At 38.8% G+C, this 20612-nt stretch overlaps 1 protein-coding gene across 1 annotated transcript in view; it reads right to left on the bottom strand.

Moving 5' to 3' along the window:
• LOC145986453 (alkaline phosphatase, tissue-nonspecific isozyme-like) overlaps positions 1-20612 on the bottom strand; it is a 448710-nt gene that overhangs the window by 21090 nt on the left and 407008 nt on the right. Inside the window, exons 5-6 of the mRNA XM_083120485.1 lie at positions 5163-5370; positions 2516-2656 (exon numbers count right to left, since the gene is read on the bottom strand). Coding sequence (XP_082976611.1) covers positions 2516-2656; positions 5163-5370 — 349 coding nt within the window. The remainder of the gene's footprint in view (positions 1-2515; positions 2657-5162; positions 5371-20612) is intronic.

Below are 20612 nucleotides of genomic sequence, written 5' to 3'. Positions count from 1 at the left end.
ATTTTTTTCCAACAGTAAATGATCATGATACATTTGTATCTTTGGACCTGAAGAAAGCTTATTTACAAGTAGCATTAGACGATCAGGCGAAACAATTGCTCGTTATGAATACCAAATGGGGCTTGGTAACATATACGAGATTACCATTTGGAGTTAGAGTATCTTCCCAAATTTTTCAAAAGACAATCGAAGATATCCTTCAAAGTTTGAATTATGTCATACCTTATCAAGGCGATTTGCTCATTTCCGGGAAAGGAATGCGTGAAACGTGTCTAAGAACACTGGAAGTTCTGTAGCGTCTAAAGCAACACAACGTTAACATTAATTGGGACAAATGTGTATGGTTTGTACATGAAGTCGAATATCTGGGATATGTGTTGAGTGGGTCAAGAATTAGACCATCGAAAAAGACAAATAAAACATTGTTGCTATGTCCTGAGCCACGTAACGTTCGTGAGATCAAAGCATTTCTTGGTGAAATTAATTTTTATAGGAGATGCATACCAAATTTATCTATAATGCTATCTGACTTAATCTGCTAAAGAAGAATGTTTGGTGGAAATGTACTGAGTCGTGTCGCAAGCAATTTGAAGCTGCGAAACAGGCGTTGGCAAATGCTAAAGTTCTGGTGATATATGATCACAATCAAGATTTGGTAGTGCAATCCAATGCTGCACAAAATGGTCTAGGAGGACAGTTATGCCATAAGATAAACGGCCAGCACCATACAATAGAATGCATATAATGTACGTTAACCAAACATGAATTACAATATCCTATGCACGAAAAGGAAGCATTGTGCATTGTATTCGCGGTGAAAACGTTTCAAAAGTACCTCCAAGGAAGGTTCTTCGAAATTTTGACAGATTCCCAGCCTGCGAAACAGTTACTTACATTAGATAAGCCAATACCCATTCTTGTGTCACCACGTATTCAAAAGATGGTGTTTGTTCCTAGCGCCTTGTTCATACAAATTGATATATACCAAGAAAGTGGAGTTGGCTGACATGTTGTCTAGGTTACGTTAGCAGATGTGTCATGAAGATGAACTTCAAGAAGAATTCATTTAACAGGTGACGCTGACGCCTAAAGTGCTAGAAGTTATGAGAAAAAGTACAAGTGAAGACAGAATACTGAGCACAGTTATGAACTTCGTTAAACATGGTTGACCTAATGAGATAAAAGGTTATAATGAAGATGATTTAAAGGAATTAATTGCCATTAACAGGAGGCAAGCAGAATTGAGCATGGTTGAAGGATTGTTATTTTTCGGTTATATATTGGTGGTACCCAAAATGGAGCGAAACATAATACTTAAGAAAGCACAGAATGATCATAGTGGTATTGGCAAAATGAAGATGATATTGAGGCAAAAGTATTGGTGGCTAGGAATAGACGCGGCTGTCGAGGCATATGTTAAAGATTGTGGAATAGTGCCAGAAGGTAAATGTACACCGATTCTTCCACACAAACACAAGAAGCTTTGCTTTTATCGAAAAAGGATAATTATTTGGCATAATATAACAGGGTCTCCCCGATGGCGGAGTGGTAACGTCGTCGCCTTGTAATCAAGAGGTTCAGTCCGGGTTCGATATCTGGAGGCGGCACATTGCATAGTGATTCGGATCCCACTTTAAACGGTAGGCCCAGTCCCCATTAGATTATCTGTTCATAAAGTGGACTGAAAACATCAATTCAAATTAAAGACATAACAGAAAAGTGCTGGTTCATTCACTCCTTTGCCGTGCGAGAATTTTTTTTTATGTCAACTTCATAATCAAATAGACTAATCGGGACTGGAACTACATTGGAAGTGGTATCGTAACGACTGTGCTGTGTGACTCAACCAGAAATCTAAAACGGTACTCCACGATTACTTTGTCATTCGCCGTATTATTTTAGACATGAGAAAACTCCAGTCCAGTTCTGTCTAGATAGATGACTCGGAGTCCTCTTATTCGTGGATTTTGACTAAGGTATCTTGACGTTCCTATTTGTATTATTATGTTAACCGTAAATTGGAGGACGAAAGGGAGATGAGGAAAAAGAAAACAGTCTTATGTTATTTGAAGGTACTACAATCCCAACATTCACATTTGAAAAACTTTAGTTAAGATAGCAGTAACGGTCCATCCGCTGTAGCCAAGAAAAGATTGAAATTCTCAAACTTTTACAATCTTTAGGACAATAATTTGCAGCAAGGGATTGTCGTAAAGATTGACATCGACACCAGAATAAGATTAGATTTATCAAATTCTATCAAAATTCCAACAAACAGAAATGGTCGCATTCATTTATAAACAAAACAAAAATACACTTATCACAGGCGAATGGCTTCCATGGTGACGGCATACGAAATAAAGTTTCCTGTCAAGATAAATGTTGCAATTTATCAATAACTTAACAAGTTATGTGAAATTAGCTTTGAAGTTGTATATTATGAAATGCTGCCAAGAGTATTAGCCCTGGCTTTAATACCCATAATTATATAAAATAAAGAGAATCATCTACTAACCTTCAACCAGGAGGAAGAATCCATGTGGGTTCTTATTGAGCATTTCGATGGCTTTCCTGGTCATCTCGGCCAGCGAGGGGTCCCCGGATGCACTTTCGTCCCGGTCGGCTTCAAAGTCCAAATGCGAGAAGGCAAAGAGTCCTGCAAGGAAAAGGAATTTTCCACTCCTTTGCAACCATTTGTACCTTACAGAACGTATTACAGAATTATTTATTAATTAATGTATATATAATTTTTGTTCTTATTATTATTCTGAGTAGAGCACCTGATAGTGTTTTACTTTTTCATTGACACAATTATGATATCCCCGAAACATATACGAAGAATGTAGGAATCTGTGGAAGATGAAGAGTATGAGAATTCCATTGTTGTTTGGAACGTTCCTTCTTTGTTCTTTCGCAAAGATAGGAAGTAAATTGGAAAATGTCAATTTCTGTTAAGATGAAGATACGCTTGCAGACGGAGGCAGAACGTAAGAACCCTTTCCCTCTATCTTTTGCTTTCTTCTCGTTCCGGTTTTTCTTTCAAGGCCCTCTTTTCAGACACGCAGAGTGATATACGAGCATACATACATACCTAGTAGCATCAAATGCAAGAAGTCCTGCAACAGAAATTATTTTATCCTAGTTCTTATGCATCCCGCTGAACAGCAATGTAAGTTTGGTTGCCTGAGAGTAAGGGTAAAATGACAGCAGTCGTTACACGTTGAACAATCAAAAAAATTGCAATCAGGAAGATAAATTTGTACATGTATTTTTGGTTATTTCATCTTCTTGAAAGTTTATCGCATCGATAATGAAATAGTTGATGAAACGATGAGAATGAAAGATCTATGTTTCACCCAATCCACCATAGGACATTTGGCTGTGTAGTGTGACGTAGCTGATTCACTCTAAACAAATCTCAATAAATAATAGTTATTGTGATGAGAAATCAGTCCCATAAGATTTTACTGTTTTCTATTATTTGTGTTATTTAACGTCGCTTTTTTCCTTTGTAGGTAAATCGCGACGGTATGAAGGAATGATGACAACATGGAATTGATGAGGGAAGCGCACAAAAGAGCACATATTGACAGGCAGATAGTCGAGCCCGGAACGTTTTGTTGTGGTAGTTAGTGATATCTAAACGTCCTTGATACTCTATCTTACGCTATCGCTCACCGAGTATGCAAAATTAAGAAACCCTTTGATTCTGCTCATAATTTTTCAGTACAGTATTTTTTTTAATCTTCATTGTCTCGAATTAGAATTATGGATTTACATTTCATATTATCCACCGAAGTTTATCGAAAATCACTGAGATCTGTACCTTTACCGAGAAATAAACGTGAAATCACTTTTTGGGGGGAAATGTTTCGTTGCTGCACATGGAATACAATTATCTTTACATCCATTTAGAAAAGTTCATGGCATCACTGATAAATTTCTTTACGGCGCTTTCATCATGTTAAGATTCACCAAGAGACTAAAAGTTATGTTTATTTACCGTTCCTACGATCTGTATTTAAAGTTTTCATCTTGTTAATCGAACTTGGTGGTCTCATCACCAAACTTTTCCTAAATTGTTCTCAGCACCGTCGGCAATCCAATAAGCTTCATAAGCTTATACGAGATTGGACTTCATTTCTCAAAATAACAAATCTAATCACAACATAAAACTATTTATGCAAAGACTACAACTGAGTATATCCTTAAAATATGAGTCAGTTCTAATAATATATTAGACGTGAACAGATCTTTCAGAAATTCTTGCAGAAATTTACGAATACTTTAGGCCCACTGCTCTTCAATACAGTCACTGACAGATGGTTAAAGGCACGGTCGGAGAAAGAGAGGAAAGAAGAAAGAAAAAGAGAGACAGAAAAGAACAGAAAAAGAGAGGAATGATGAAAGAAAAAGAGAGACAGAAAGTAACAGAGAAAGAAAAGAAGGAAGGAAGAAAATGAATAAAGGCAAGACAGAAAAGACGAATAAAGAAAAATAGAGACAGAAAGAACAGAGAAAGAGAGAATGAAGAAAGAAAAAGACAGACATAAAAGATCAGAGAAGGAGAGAATGAAGAAAGATAAAGAGAGAAGAAACAAAGAGAGAAAGGGAGTATGTAGAAAGAAAAAGAGAGAAAATAACAGAGAAGGAGAGAATAAGAGAGGAGAGACAGAAAAGAACAGAAAGAGAGGAAGGAAGAAAGACAAAAGAGAAAATGCAAGACAGAAAAGACAAAGAAAGAAAGAAACAGGAATGAGAAGTGAAGTAGGAAGAACGAAATAGAAACATAATATTCTTGATTATTGTCGAAGGACGAGGTAGTGTGAACAAACAGCATCATGCTTCACCGTCGCAAGGGTATCATGAAAACATCTGCAATACAGGTAACAACAATTATAGTCCTATGTGTTTTCCACAGCGTTATGTGACTGTTTTTTGCTGCTAAATTCAACATGTACGTGACTCATCATCTGGAAACCGCTTCACGATGTTGGAATCCTGTTCGCGTACGTAGTGCAATTTCCGTTTGCATGTTCATCGTTTCTTGCGCACCGATGCCACAGCAGAAGACCAAAAGAACAGGAAGACATCCTGTAAAGACAAGAGACCTAAACAAACTGCGTTAGGGGACTAATACGTACTCTGAGAATTAAACTTACCCAACAAGAACTCGGTCGCTTTGGGATTCACTTTATCGAACTGGCCTTTGTTCCACACGTACTCCGCCTGCAAGTTCCTCCTCTTCTTATCCCTGACCCAGTCGTCGATGAGGTTCCTCCCGTCCAGCCTCCTCCCCTCCTCCGTCTTCATCTCCGGGTCCCTGGCGACCTTCGGCAACCAATGCCTGCGACCGCCTCCCAGCAGGACCTGCAAAACAAGATGGATCGCCTTGGGAGTAAAGAGGAAATTAACACGGTGTCCCCATTTCAATATCTCCTCATCAGTATTAATATTAATTGTAGCCACGTGACAGATTGTGCATTTGTTGAACATAATCTTTCCTGTTAGGATGATACTCACATGCAGGCATAGACTATTAAAAATTATAAACCTGAAGTAGTTTGCTTAATTATACGGTGCTCACTAGATGGTGCCTGACAAAAGTACTCAGTAAATTCCAGAGCTTAGAAAGTTACTAAATGCTTCAAAATGTAGCATGTTATCGTTATTTTGTCAAAAAATAAGGACATTTCTTTGAACTGTTCTCTGTAGTACATGCTTTTCCAGTGTAACATTACATGCAAGAGTTTAAATCCTCCAATAAATCTTGTTTCGTTTTAGCAAATTTATTCTCCAGTTCTGAATTTATCAAGGTAATGTACGCGTAAATAAAGTACAACGTTACAATAAGCAAACCAAACTAACGTAGCACCGTTAAAACCACTCTTGTAACTTCGTTAACGCGAGAAGAGTGACGAAAATAATGAAATACAGTTACAATAACTCTTATAATTTTGATGACACGTTATTAGCATTAAGTTACTTCCAAACTATGGCTAAGTTGTTGAGTGAAAAGAAAGGCGTTGTACTGCCTTAACAAGGCGTTAATAAATAAATAAGTCAATAAATCAAAGCAAGTCAAAATTGTAGGAAGTCGTAATTAAGCAATTCATAAATAATTCTTGTTAGCATTAGTGACATAGTGAAACCAAAAAGTACATGATTTCAGAACCTATGTTTTTAACGGTTTTTTTAATACAATTTATTTAAAAAAATGAGTTCCGGATCTTTGAAATAGTATCATCAAGAATTGGTTGCATCGGTATTCCAGGGTACTGGACTTGTCCACGGAAGTCAGCCTATTTTCATCATTCATAAACTGTAATCTTTGGTTGCAGTAATAAACCCTGCGCATTACACCATGCCAAGGTTAATGTGCATAAATTGAACTTAAAACACCAAATCAATAAATCAATCAAACATGCCAACGTATGCCAGGTGCACGGAATCTTTCTCGATCTTTGTCATACAAGAGATTCATTACAAGACTTCACTCCCAAACGTTACCCTCTGATAAGAAGTTTAGACATTAACGTATATAGATTACACGCCAATTAATTAAAAAGGGGGGTGGCGAGGTAAACCCGTCTCCACCGGCATACATTCGAGGATATGCGCTTACTGTCCTGGTGCCTTTAAATAAACCAGGATATCAGTTTTTCTGAGTTTAAACGCTTATATTTCGCGGTTCTTTTCTGTTTATTATTCAAAATATACAATATTCTTGGAGCCAGAAGAGTAATTAAATAATTTTGTTAATATATATAGAATATAATAAATTAGAAGTTGAATAATAGAGTTTTATTGTAATTAGTATTATATAATTAATTAGAAGTTAGCGTAAGTGAAAAATTAGTAATAATTAGTTATTTATATCTTTGCTTATATTATTTTATTTTTGATTCGTGAATTTAGTTGTGCGTGAATTGTAATGGATTGCGCATACTTTGAAATGTGCGTTATATTTAACATTGTTTGTTGATAATAATAATAAATCTATTGATTTGGTTTCCGTTAATTGTCTATTCTGGTAAACCAGAACAGATTTGGTATAATACTTTTCAATTTCTTGGTAAAAGGTACAACTTAATAAAGTTCACTACTATGTACATGGAGACTTCCCTTCCCGATTACACACCCTGGGAATCGAACCCAGGTCATACGCTGACGCCCTACTGGCTGAAGAACTACGATTCTGTTAAGAAGCATCGTACTATTAAAGCCAATCAACAGCGAAATTTTTGGAATGTGCAGCCAGAAAACGGGAACTGTATTTTTGATTCAAGAATGACACTCCCTCCGTGAATAACGCCATGCCGGCAATGACGTTTCAGCTTACTTGATTAAATCCTTGAGCTGCCTGGCCTACACAATTTAAGAAAAATTGCCAGTCGGATGTGATATGTTCCATAGGTAACAATCAATTGCTTTCTTCATTACATCCAGTGGAGGGACTTACTAGTTCGGAACAGAGAACTTTAAACTGTAGCTCCAGACCCGTTTAGCCTATTTGTGTATAAAGTGGACTTAGAACTCCAAACTTGCGTACTTCGAACAGAACTGTTGGTAAATAGAAATGTATCTTATAGAAGTATTAGACACTTAACATGGCACTGGTCTACACAAGTTAAGGAAAATTGAGAGTCACTGGCTTCTAAAACCAAATAAATTTTATTAGTTTCACAAAGATCCTTCAAGGATATCCAAAGCTGTATTGCAGTGTTACATATTGGAAAGGATTATGATATATTTCTCAAACATGTAGATGCTCATTTTTTAATAATTGTAAGCGTTTAATAAAATACTAGGGTTGTTCAGAAAATAAGTTTCCCTGTGTTGTAATATTTTTATTTGATAATATATACATGCAAACTCTACGTGTCTAGATAAGTGCATACCTGCATTACTTTTGAACATAATCGGCTTGCACATTGAGGTATTTGTACGAACGCTACATCACCTTATCGAAGCCCTGTGCAAGAAAAAAGCCTTTCAACACTCGTCTGGACTTCCGCATAAGTTCAAAACGCCGACCTTGCATTTCCATCTTCCTGGTATCGCATTAGAGCATCAAGGCTACAAATTCTGTTCCGCAGGATCAGTTAATCCACTTTCGTGATGTTCTCATCAGTGGAGCCAGTTGAAGGATGGCCGGATGGAACTTCATCAAAAATCCCTACTCTGCTTTCGGTAAACATGTTGCAACACCTGACCATCTGCACAGACATTACAGTGTCACCGTACAAAGCGATTACGTGCACATCCCCACAATCCGATTTTCGTGCTAATCCGCACAGTATTTTTGTCTTGCTGTGTTATCGTGCTCATTCGCATGCACCCAGCGGTACCTGGTGCACACCCGTCTTCATTACCTTGGGGAAAAGTCAGAAGGGCAGCTATGGGTAAAGATCTGTTGCTGCATTCTAACCTAACCTAACCTAACCATCGATTGAACAGCACCATATCAAGGAAAACTCCGCACATTTTCTCTCTGGTAAAGATGCTAAAAGATGATGCCACATTAAGTTTCCATGCCCGAAGTGTACAGCAACCGGCAGAAGAGGAGAAAGTTAGCATATATTAAACTTGATGACAAGATAAATAACATACTTGAAAATTTGAGAAAATATGGTGAATTGAAGAAATGTCTGAGGAGTTTAGTGTATGTGCATAAACTGGAGTAGATACAGGCCCGTAGCTAGAACTGATCTCGAGGGAGGCTCATGGGCTCTCAGGGTGGGCTTTGTAGACCAAGTCCATTTTCGTAAGTTTAACAGTATTAAATCAAGGTAAATTATGTGTGGGGGAGTGGGGTCATCAAGTTAATGTAAAATATAAAATTTAGAAATATTATGCAAATACTACAATTTTTTCTATATCTTCTAAAACATCTCTTGAAGTGTTAATTGACTTCTACTGACATCATCCCTTACTGCATACTACTTTTGATGATACAGATATTTACCTATATCGTACAAAAAGAAATATATAATATTCATTGATAGTGCCTACAGTACATTCCACCCCTGCCCGAAGCAATAAAACTCCCCTTCGTTCCCAAAAATTGGAATCTGTTGACCTTTGATGCAGATGTGGAAGGGACAGCGAAGGTACAGATAAAGAACTTTTTAAAGTCTAGAGAAACTTCTACCTAGACTTCGCTTCATAAACAAGATGAATGAGTGTAATAGCTGCTGTCTGCATTTTCACTTTTCACTCCAAACAAATTATACAAAAAATAGATTTAATGACCTAATGTCAAGGGGGTTGATGGCAGTGCCAGGGGGGGCTGAGCCCCTACCCGGCCTGAGTAGATAATGTAATTTGCAGGTAGTACAAAATAGCAGTTAGTACGGAATAACCTCGACAAGGCTTCTATCGAAGCCGCCTAGCGGTATAATTCGATTGCGATGTGAATATGTAATCATTGCTATTTTTCAATGCTCTTGAGCGGCATGTATTAAGTCATCTAAATTTTGCATGGATATGTTGTCTTAGGCTGTGTAAACAAGCCTCCATGCACCCAAGGTCATGACGCCAGGTGTGAACCAGGTAGCCGCTGGGTGCGTGGGGATGAGCACAATAACACAGCAAGATAAAAATACTGTGAGCACGAAAATCGGATTGTGCGGATGTGCACGTCACCGTACACAGTAACAAGCTTCCGGTGGATTTCAAGCCATTTGCACATTCGTACCGAATCACGACACGCACTTCTTCCTGACACCAGATGTCCAATACACGTTCACCTGCCATGCTTCCCTCTTTTCTACTAGCGCGAGCCCGGCTTTTCACTATGTTTCGTGAATTCCTTCCCCTCTGCGCATTCGCCTTCACGTCTGCGGGAGAAATGCCTATAGTTCCTTGAATGCGACAGATAGGGCTCGTCAATCAAGTGTATAGTGTTACTCAATATTTTTAAAAAAATGGCACAGGGAAACTTATTTATTGAACTACCCTCGTCTATTATTTTTTTATAAATATTTATGTGAATATTTATGTGAACGAATGAGTTGTTTTCTCTTAATTTGATCTTAATTAGCATATTTTGTAATGGAGATGAAATTATTCTTCACTATTATTACTAATTTGAAAATTAAAAGATTGATATTAAAGACAAATACAGGCACGGAACAGTGCTTCAGGTTTCACAAATACATGGAATAATGCAAGAATAATGGATCCGGAAATCTCGTGATTGCAAGTGATCTCAACCAGAAGTTTATTGGTGGGGCAGCTTACACCTATTGTTTCCGCCCCGTCTATGTTAACCATGACGGCGCAACAATGAAGAACCGTGACATACTTTGCCAAAGAACACATTGTTAACATTGCCAATCTCAGCTTCCATTGTGACGTCACGGCGTTAACATTCGCGCGGCATTGTTCACGTATCTTAGGAAGCTCCCATTCAAGCGTCTAAAGGGAAAGGGTCGAAATTCCAGAGAGGGTTTGCTGAATTCCTGTCCCGTCTGCGCAAAACTATGGGCCATGTCAGACATCCGCTGGAGCTGGAAGGATGCAGGTTGAGGCTGGGGTCGGTTGCGGATGCTGCGAGAAAATTATGATCCCGTCCGCATCTCGGCTAACCTCTTTCTCCGCTCTGATCCATCCCTTGAATCGCATCGACCGACGTTACGGCGAGGGAGAGGCTGGGATGTTTCCGCAACACCGAACAATGGACACAGCGTATCCTGTGGATCCCTCTCAATGCTCTCCATGCTAATTAGTGCCATAATTAAGGAGCTTCCTCCTCTCATTTTTTTTCTAGTCTCTTCAGGAAACTTGGGAAGATCTTTAGAAGCGGAAGAGATGCTCTAAACAACTTGTATTGTCTTCCTCGAGCCCCGTTCAAGTTTTCTAAGGGTTTGTTCATTTTGAGCTACGTCAGCAATAATGACACTTGAAGTATCGTAGCCTCTTTCAAGCTTTAACAAACTGCCACGCAGGCAGAACACGTGTTTCCGACATCGCGGCACTTGACGTAAAATGTCCTCTTTTGTTCTGGAAAACCTCTACAATTACCCTATGTCAATTGCAGTTTCTACTCAAAAATAAATACGAATTTCAGTAGAAGACAGGTCTGTTATTTCTGATACAGGCAGCTATTTCTTTTCTCCAGTGTAGAAAGGCATTATAGTTACGTAATTGGTTACATAGAGGTTCAACATGATTTTAACGAAAAACAAGCACAAACCCAAGGAAAATGAGTACATCTTATTATGAACTATACGTATATAAAGCTAATTAAATGCCGACCTTCGTGGTAGAGTGGTTAATACAGAGCGCTTTGACTCCAGAAGAAACGGGTTCGAATCTCGGCATGGCATGGGTGCTTTTTGAGAGAGCTTCGTTTTTTCTTCGCGATAAGCCAAACGTGGAACAAATAAATACATCAATCAAAAGCTCATTACATCTCGACTAGAAATTCAATGTAAACAGTTCCTCCTTCTTGCAAATTTATGTATATTTTAACTTTGTAAACTTCATTAATTTCATGTTATATACTAGTCAATCCGATTCTTTTCTTTCAAGCAGCTGAAGTACAAAATGCATTATTAAACTCCCACTATACATAATTTGGCAAATCTCGTTTCAAACTATACAGGGTGTCTCATAAGTAATAGCGCAAATTGACACAGGTGAAAGTACACGATAATAGAAGCAAAAAAGTCTCAGTAAACATGGGTCTGCAATACGAGCCGTTTTCGAGATAATCGCGAATGTGTGATTAGAAGCCGCCACTGACTTCATTGTTTGTAAACGTCGTCCTAGTTGGTAAAATGCTAATAATACAGTAAGAAAAGTGACTCCCACAGTACGATTAGACTATGTACTGATTGGATCAATCCTGTTTGATTACAACGCCACCTCTCGCAAATGTTCTGTTTTGTAAACAAAGAGCAAACCTCGGACCGCGCAAGGAGTAAAGGACTCTTACTTGACTTGACTTAATTCCTGTTGTTCCCTGTGGAACATAGGGCATCAACAAAGCATCTCCACCTGGTTCTACTGACGGCAATTCTCTTCACTGCATTCCAGCTCTTTCCTTCCTCCAATGCCTCAGTGTGAACAGATCTTCGCCACGTCTGTCTAGGCCTTCCTCTTTTCCGTCTTCCCTGCAGGTTCCAGTCTAGTACCTCTCTCTCTCGACAGCCTCATTTTCCTTCCTCAACGTATGCCCTATCCAATTCCATTTTCGCCGCTATATTTGTATGCACACGTCGGTTTCTCCAGATTTTCTCCAAAGTTCTTGGTTTGGAATCACTTGTGGCCAAAAGATATTCAATTTTTTTCTCTGGCAGCGATGGATGATGGTCTGTAGTTTAGAGGTAATCGTTTTTGTTACCTTCCATGTCTCAGACCCATATAACAGTACAGACTTAACATTACTTCGAAAAATACTAAGTTTGGTTTTCATAGATATCTTCTTGTTTTTCCATACTGGATAGAGCCTCACAAAGGTACCATTTGCTTTTTGGATACGTTGAGAAACATCCTGTGCAGCCCCTCCGTCTTTTGCGACCACACTACCCAGGTAAGTAAAGCTATCCACATTTTCAATAATCTCTTCACCAATACTAAACGGGTCTGTTTTTGTGGAGTTAATCCTCAGTGCTTTGCTCTCCTTGGAGTTAATCACAAGTCCTACTTTTTCTGCACTTTCTATCAGATCTGCTAGTTTCGTTTGCATATCACCATGTGCTTCAGACACATATCACCATGGTCTGAAAAATCAAGGTCTTCTAGTCTGTTATTCAATCCCCATTGGATACCACGTCTTTTCCCTCCTATTACATTTTGCATCACTGCATCGATCACAATCAGGAAAATTGTAGGTGATAATATACAACCTTGCCTCACTCCAGACTGCACATCTTTTGGCTCAGATACACGGCCTTCGTGTATAACTCTACATGTATAATCACGATAAGTTTCTCGGATAAGATCAGGAATTTTTGGGAGCACTCCATATCGTTTCACTTCCTTCCACGTTGCATTTCTGTTGACCGAGTCAAATGCTTTCTCGAAGTAAACGAAAACTGTATGGAGACGAGATGACCATTCTATACATTGCTCCAAAATTATCCGCAAGGTGTTAATTTGATCAATACAAGAGCGATTTGGTCGAAACCCTACCTGTTCTCTTCTGAGTCTCAAGTTAACATGTTCCTTAATTCTGTTTAGGATAACTCTAGAGAAGATCTTACTCGGAATGGAGAGAAGTGCTATACCTCTCCAGTTGTTATACTTTGATGTATCCCCCTTTTTCGATAGCTTCATCAACAGGCCACTCCTCCAGTCCTTAGGTATCTCTCCCTCTATCAATATATTCTCAAATAAGGGCTGCAACATATTTGATGTGGTGTTTATGTCACTTTTCATCACGTTCGGTGGTATGTTGTCGGCACCAGCTGCTTTACAATTACGTACCTCTTTCAGAGCCTGTTTAATCTCTCCTACTGTTGGAACATCCGTCCTAATTCTTACACTGGGGCCAACATCACCATCATTATCATCTTCCTCTTCCCCCTGGTCTATCTGAGCATCCACAGAGCGATTAAGGGTTGCAGAGAAGTGCTCCTTCCAACGTTTCAGTTGGTCCTCGGTATTCGTAAGGAGGGTACCATCTTTACTTCTGACTGGTCGATTTCTCTGCATCTGTTTGCTTGACAGAACTTTGATAATGTTGTATAGTTCTTTAAGATTCCTCTTTTTTCTGCTTCCTCCGCCTGCTCAGATAGATTGTCTACCCAATTTCTTTGATCCTTACGAACACTACTCTTTACTATTCGATCCTTCTCTGTATACTTCATTTGCAATTCTGCCTTCCATGCCCTTGTCCTGCGTGAGTTCATTGCCTCCTTAAATATTTTTCGCTCATTAATATTTTCCCAGGTCTGCAGAGACATCCAATCTTTTTTCCTACTATTCTTAAAGCCCAGAACCTTTTCACTTACTTCTGTGAAAGCAGATCGGATTCTTGTACATTTTCTTTCAATGGTTTCATTCTCCTCACTTTCATCGGCCAATACCTGGAACCGATTTCTCAGTTCAATCCTGAAGGTTTCCTGGAGATTCTTATCCTTCAACTTACTAACATCATACCACTTCCTTGTCTGTTCCATTCTCTTCTTCTGAGGTTGAATTTTCATTTTAAAGTTAGCCACTACCAAATGATGATCAATCCCAATGTCTGCACCTCTCTTGTTTCTTACATCCTGTAGCGAACGTCGCCACCTCCGTCCAATTGCCACGTGGTCTATCTGGTTTCCTGTTCTATGGTCCGGTGACCAGAGACCTGCACAAGACCCGGAGAAAACCCGTCTGCGAGGAGGCGCGCCTACAATAATATGCAACACGCACATCAAGCCCAGGTGTTCGACATCGCGCAAGCGAGCTTCACGTCACAGTTTTGCACAGGCATCGATGCCTGCCAGGTTTTTCTATTACCCGGGTCTTAAGAAGACCCGTGAGACTCGATGTAGTTCTTGCAGGTAGACGGCGAGCACTACTGTCAGTGTTGCCAACGGCCATTATATTTCACTACGCACGGAAATATTTGAATTTCTGCTAGGCGCAGGTGCCTTGAGGTTGTAGAATTATTGGCGTAGCAAGGGGTGAGCGAAGTGGGCGACCACCCTGGGCCTCGCGCATATAGGGGCCTCGCGTCCTATGCGGTTGATACGAAAAACGTAATAAATGGAAGTGAGAAAGATAGAAAAGGCTAATTTTTGTGGGCAATAAAATTTAGAACTTTTTATCTGGCTTTATATTCTAGTTTAACGTTATAATTTGAATGAATACGTCAAATCAGAGGCGGGCGGGAGCTCTAAGCCTAAGGGGCCCCGAAAAAGTCAAAATAATTATCATTTCTCATGTGAAACATCAACGCAAAAATTGCTTAGACATTTTTATCCATTTTTCTTCTGTGTCGTGACCTTGCCTAGCCTACCAGATTTTAATATGTTAATGGTAAACCACCTCAAACTGCCACGGAGCAAAGTATGGGGCATTTAAATGCTTCTGGTGTTTTAAACTGAAGAAGGGTATGGATAATATTAGCAGTTCTTCCTTCGATCCTACAACTTGAGACGCAGCTATTGCCCTCTGTAACGGGCACGAAGATGATTTATCTTCCGAATTTCCTGATCAAATTCTATGTTTCAGGAATGTGCTTAAATCTGAAATCAAGTGCTTTAGGAAAGTTTCTTCTCCTTGATAGCTCTACACTAGCTTCCAGTATTCTCTGTATCCTGTACCGCCTTCTGTTTGGGGGAAGGGATAAGTAAGTATTTGTATTTTCTTCTTTTGAATACATAAATGTCAAAGAAAGATATGTTGTAATATGTGAAAATTCAGAGTTAGAGCATCGATTTGTATAGTTATTAATGTAAGTGCAGCCACAACCAGCCATTCTAAGTAATTACGTAAATTTCCTGGAAGAAGCTGACTGTACTTGAGTGACCCAAGTTTATTTCTTGCGGACGCGTACTTTACGATTTTGTTACGCCACTGCGTCAAATATTTAATATTACAAGAACATTAAGACGTAACAACAAAATGAGATTCACAGTTATTATTATCATCTAAGTCCTAAAGTTCAAAGTTTACTGGTACAATTTATGTGCAACAAAGTCAAAATTGCTAATTAAAAATGTCAAAATTGCTAATTTAAAAAAAAGTCAAATTAGCTGTATCAGTTGATTACACCAAACATTTCACATTTATTGTGCAAATGACTATCGTTTTAAGATTTGCTGATGCTGAAACCGATTGTGTAGAAGAGCTTGTAGGTAGATACATTGGGCCCCTAGACAGGATTGTGGTTTAGCGCACTCCCTTCCCCCCGCTCTATCAAGCACAGATATTTTATGTGCGTCCTTCCATATTTTCTACTTAAGCCATGGTTTGCGACATTTACATCCTACAAACTTCGAAATGAGGAAACAAAGAACGACTCATTAAATAATATATAGGTTATATTTCAAGATCTCACTTTGTATTTCTGATTTTTTTTAAAAAAAGTTTAGCATATTTAAGGATATTTCAGTTATCTTACTGCCTAAGGAACATCTTAAAAAACGTACTATTACTACTACTACTTTGGTTAACGAAAATTCCAGCAGCGTGTTACTGTAGCTCTGCCAAGTGTAAATTTCTCTGTCGCGTACTATAAAATATAATTTTCGTCAGAAATTAATTATTATTGTAGGCTATTATATAAATATGATAATTTGCTGACGTTTCCTTGATGACTGTGTATCGATTTACATTGATATTTCAAACTTAAAGAACGATGGGGCCTTGCATTCAAATCTCGCCCAGGACCTCGCGATATGTTGCTAAGCCACTGCACCTAAGATTTTGTAACTTCTCAAATTAGTGTCATTATTATGTCAAACCAACTACCACATATTTTCTAAATTTTTTTCGATGGTCTTGAAATAGGTTTGTGTGTCTTGTTCATTTTATGTCACCTTTCTGGTCTTGAAATCGTAAATTTTCTCTCGGTTTCATTTTTACGTTGTTTGTTTGTTGAAATGTGTAAATAGCATTGCCTGTTATTTGCACCCGTGTGAAAATACAAGCTAACAATTATATTTTGTATCGTAGTACTATCAACGCGGTCTGAGAACAAGATAACTAGCAACAACATGAGCGAACGACGATTTGTTGAAAGAGATGACAATATTCAAAAACCTTTTATAATGCAAATTCTGATTTCATGTTCCATTTTATTGACCATCGTGCCTTAGCGTTCAGGGGGGGGGGGTCTTGAGCAACTAATTCGGATATTGAATTGGCAAAATTACACCAGAGAGAAAATCTGTTTGATTGATTGATTCATTTATTTGGTCAATTTATGCACAATAAGGCTAATCGGGACTGGACCTATAGTTTAAAGTGGGATCCGAACCATCATGTGCTTCCACCAGGTATCGAACCTGGTACCCTTTGATTACAAGGCGACGACACTACCACTGCGCCATAGGGGAGCACCCCCAAAAAATGTATAATGTAGAACAACCACCAGTCACACAAAGTTCCAAAATATTACGATGGCACTTTTTGCGAAACTTGGTTCGTACTCCTGTACAGGTGTCAGCAGTGGCAGCAATTAGGTGCGGGGCCGAGATAGTTGCCCCCCCCCCCCAATTTTGCTAATTTTGCACCACGCTAACCTCATGTACCAAGGGAAATTAAATTATCCTTGCCCCCCCGTACATTTGTACTTTGGCCCTCTAGTTTTGGAACCCAATTGCCGCCACTGGGTGTGAGCGATACAAATGTTTTCTAGCAAGGAATAAATGTCTGCAATCTCAAATTGATAAAAGTGATGAACATTTTGAGTGCTCCTAGAACAGTTTAGAATCTAAAAGTTGGCAACGGTGACTGCGTGACTCATGTATCTGGAGACGGTGCAAAGCCGGAATGAGCGTTCGCTGAAGATAAGCAAGCTTCGTCTTGCAAGGCCTTCCAGTTACCTGTGGGCTTTCGATGCTTCACGGGTCAAAACCCAGGTATATAGTTTTACTCGCCCGCCCGACCAGCCAGGCGGGCCTAGTAAGCGATTCTGGCCGTTGTGCAGCCCTCTGCCGGTGACACCAATGTTACCTTATGGCATTTCTTGTGAGGAAATATAGTACCACCAATAACTAGGTCATGGCTAGCACAGAAGTCAACAAAAAGTTTTCCATTCTCATTTCGCTCTCCTAAACCATGTTTACCCATGACATGTTCAAGGCCTTCGTTGTCATGCCCAAGCTTTGCGTTTAAATCTCCTCCAATTATTATGATATCCTTCCTTTTTTGCTTCTTTATTGTTTCATTGAGCTGCCTATAAAACTCTTGTTTCTCTACAGGCTCTGCTACTTCTGTGGGTGCATAACACTGGATCATAACGATGTTTCTGATATTGGTTTTGAAATGTGCCACAATTATCCTCGCAGACACTGGATACCATTGAATAAGGCTCCTTTTTGCTTTCTTGTACATCAATATACCCACACCATCAAGGCTCACACCTTCACCCTCAGGTCTTCCAGAATATATGAATGTAACTCCTTCATGGGTATATATATACCTCTCCAAACTCTTACCATCTCACTTCACCTATACCAAGGATGCTCAGACAATAGCTCTTCATGCAGACTACTGCCTGCCGTAGTTTTCCACTCTCCCGCAGGGTTATTCCATATTCCAATTCTCGTTGTCCTTTTCAGGCGAAATGTCGTCGTCTGAGAATCAGTTCGGCTTACTCTCGTTGATGTTTCTTTAACAGTGTGATTTAAAGTGTGCGGGGTATTGGCCCACAGCACCCAATCTTGGTGATGGGGCTGCCAACTAAGCCTTCAAGCAGGCTAATTTTCTGTCCAGGTATTTTCCTCTAGTCTTTAAGGATCCCTCCTCTCCACAAGACAGTGGCTTTTTCTCAAATTTATACTCGGTGAGAATGAGTGGCTCTTCCGCCAGCTATGCCGTTCCAAAGGTCTCCTTCTCCGCCACAGATGTCGTTGAGGTCTTCACCGTAACCCTGGCAAGGGACCCTTACAAGGTACTACCAGCCGGTGTTAGCTGGACCAAGGTTTTTTTTTTTTTTAAGAGGTGTTACTCCACCTGATTCCTGGTTCTTCCGCCTCCTTTGCCGTTGAGATGGCCATCCATCTTCTTCCGCCATTGAAGCCGTTGACCAGTAGGTTGCTTCTTAGCCTGACTCTTTACCACAAGCCTGCCCAGCATGAGAGCCATACCATTAGCTATGCTACCGCTGGTATAGACTAGTGGATCATCAGAGTACGCAAGCCGCACCACCAACTACAAGGTCATGCAACCACTAGGTGGGGAGTGAAGGACTCGGTATTTTCAAAATGCAATCAATGAACCACATGTTCGCACACATTATTAGCACGTTACCAACTAGGACGATTTTACAAACAATGAAGTCAGTGGCGGCTTTTAATCAGACATTCGCGATTATTTCGAAAACGTCTCGTTTTCAGACGCATGTTTACTGAGACTTTTTTGCTTCTCTTATCGTGTACTTTCACCTGTGTCAGGTTGCGCTATTACTTTTGAGACACCCTGTATATTTCCTCTCTGGATGCTAAGGTTAAAGAACTTTCGTCGAATCGTCTGAGGAAAGGAAGGTAGGCTACATTGTACGCTAAAAGTAGAACATTCTGGTGTTATTGCAATTAATAGTTTTCAATTGCGCGCGAAGATGGAAATGTTTGGGTAGATTGCTGTATATCCATTTCGAACGTACTCGATTGAATTTGTAATTGTGGGTGCTTCAGCACTTAGGATATATTGCACTCTTCACATTATATGGGGCCATCCCCTTAGCATAACTAAAATAAAAACGTGTTGGAGTACTTAAAGAAAATACATTTAAACCCACGATTGATAAAGAAAGTATTCATGAATTAAGTAATGATAATGGTATAAGATTGATTAATTTTGCAACCTCAAAGAATTTAATTGTGAAAAGTACCACTTTTAAACATAAAGGTATCCATAAATATACCTGGTCTTCTCCAGATGGTAAAACTCATAATCAGATAGATCATATTCTCATTGATAAGAGAAGGCATACTAGTATAATTGACGTTCGTACACATAGAGGTGCTGACTGTGCCAGTGACCATTATTTAGTAATTGCTAAATTAAGAGAAAGACTCGCAGTGATAAATCATAAGCAACAAAATCTAAAAGTTCTAAAATTTAATACAGGAGAATTAGCTGATGAAAGAATTAAGAAAGATTACCCAATTAAACTGTCAAATAGATATGATGTTTTGCAGGATTAAATGATGATGAAAATATAAATGAAACAGACGTAAATAAGAATTGGGAGCACATACGTAATGCAATAGAATCAGCAGCTAAAGAAAGTATAGGATACCATAAACCAAGAAAAAGTAAGCCGTAGTTTGATAGTGAATGTCATAATCTAATAGAAATAAGAAACCAGGCTAGACTCAGGTGGTTAAATAACTCTGATGATACAAATCTAACCAATTATAATAGAATAAAGTGAGAAGTTAACCGCACGTTTAGAAGTAAAAAAAGAGATTACTTGAAAAGCAAAATTAACAAAATTGAAACAAACAGCAAAAATAAAAATATCAGATACAAACATGTAAATGAATTTAGAAAGGGGTGGCAACCTAAAGTAAACTTGATAAAAGATACAGACGGTGATTTTCTAGCTGACACAAGCGATATTCTAAATAGATGGAAGAACTACTTTAATGACCTTTAAAATTTTCATGTAGGAGATAAATCAGAAGTAAATGAAGTACACACAGCAAAACCTTTAGTTCCAGAACCTAACTTGACTGAAGTTAAAAATGCTATTAAAAGGATAAAGAATAACAAAGCACCTAGCATTGATTTAATACCAGCTGGGTTAATTAAATATGGTTGAAATTCGTTAATATGTCAAATTCAGAAATTAATTTGTTTAATATGGAATAAAGAAGAAATCCCTCAACAGTGGAAAGAATCCATAATTGTTCCTGTGTTTAAAAAAGGTGATAAAATGAACTGCAATAATTACCGTGGAATTTCTCTACTCTCAACAGCATATAAAATATTATCTA

Source organism: Lepisma saccharinum, chromosome 4, assembly GCF_977018435.1.
Source record: "Lepisma saccharinum chromosome 4, izLepSacc3.1, whole genome shotgun sequence".
In the NCBI taxonomy this organism is placed as follows: domain Eukaryota; kingdom Metazoa; phylum Arthropoda; class Insecta; order Zygentoma; family Lepismatidae; genus Lepisma; species Lepisma saccharinum.
This window is presented reverse-complemented; position numbering and strand designations above follow the sequence as displayed.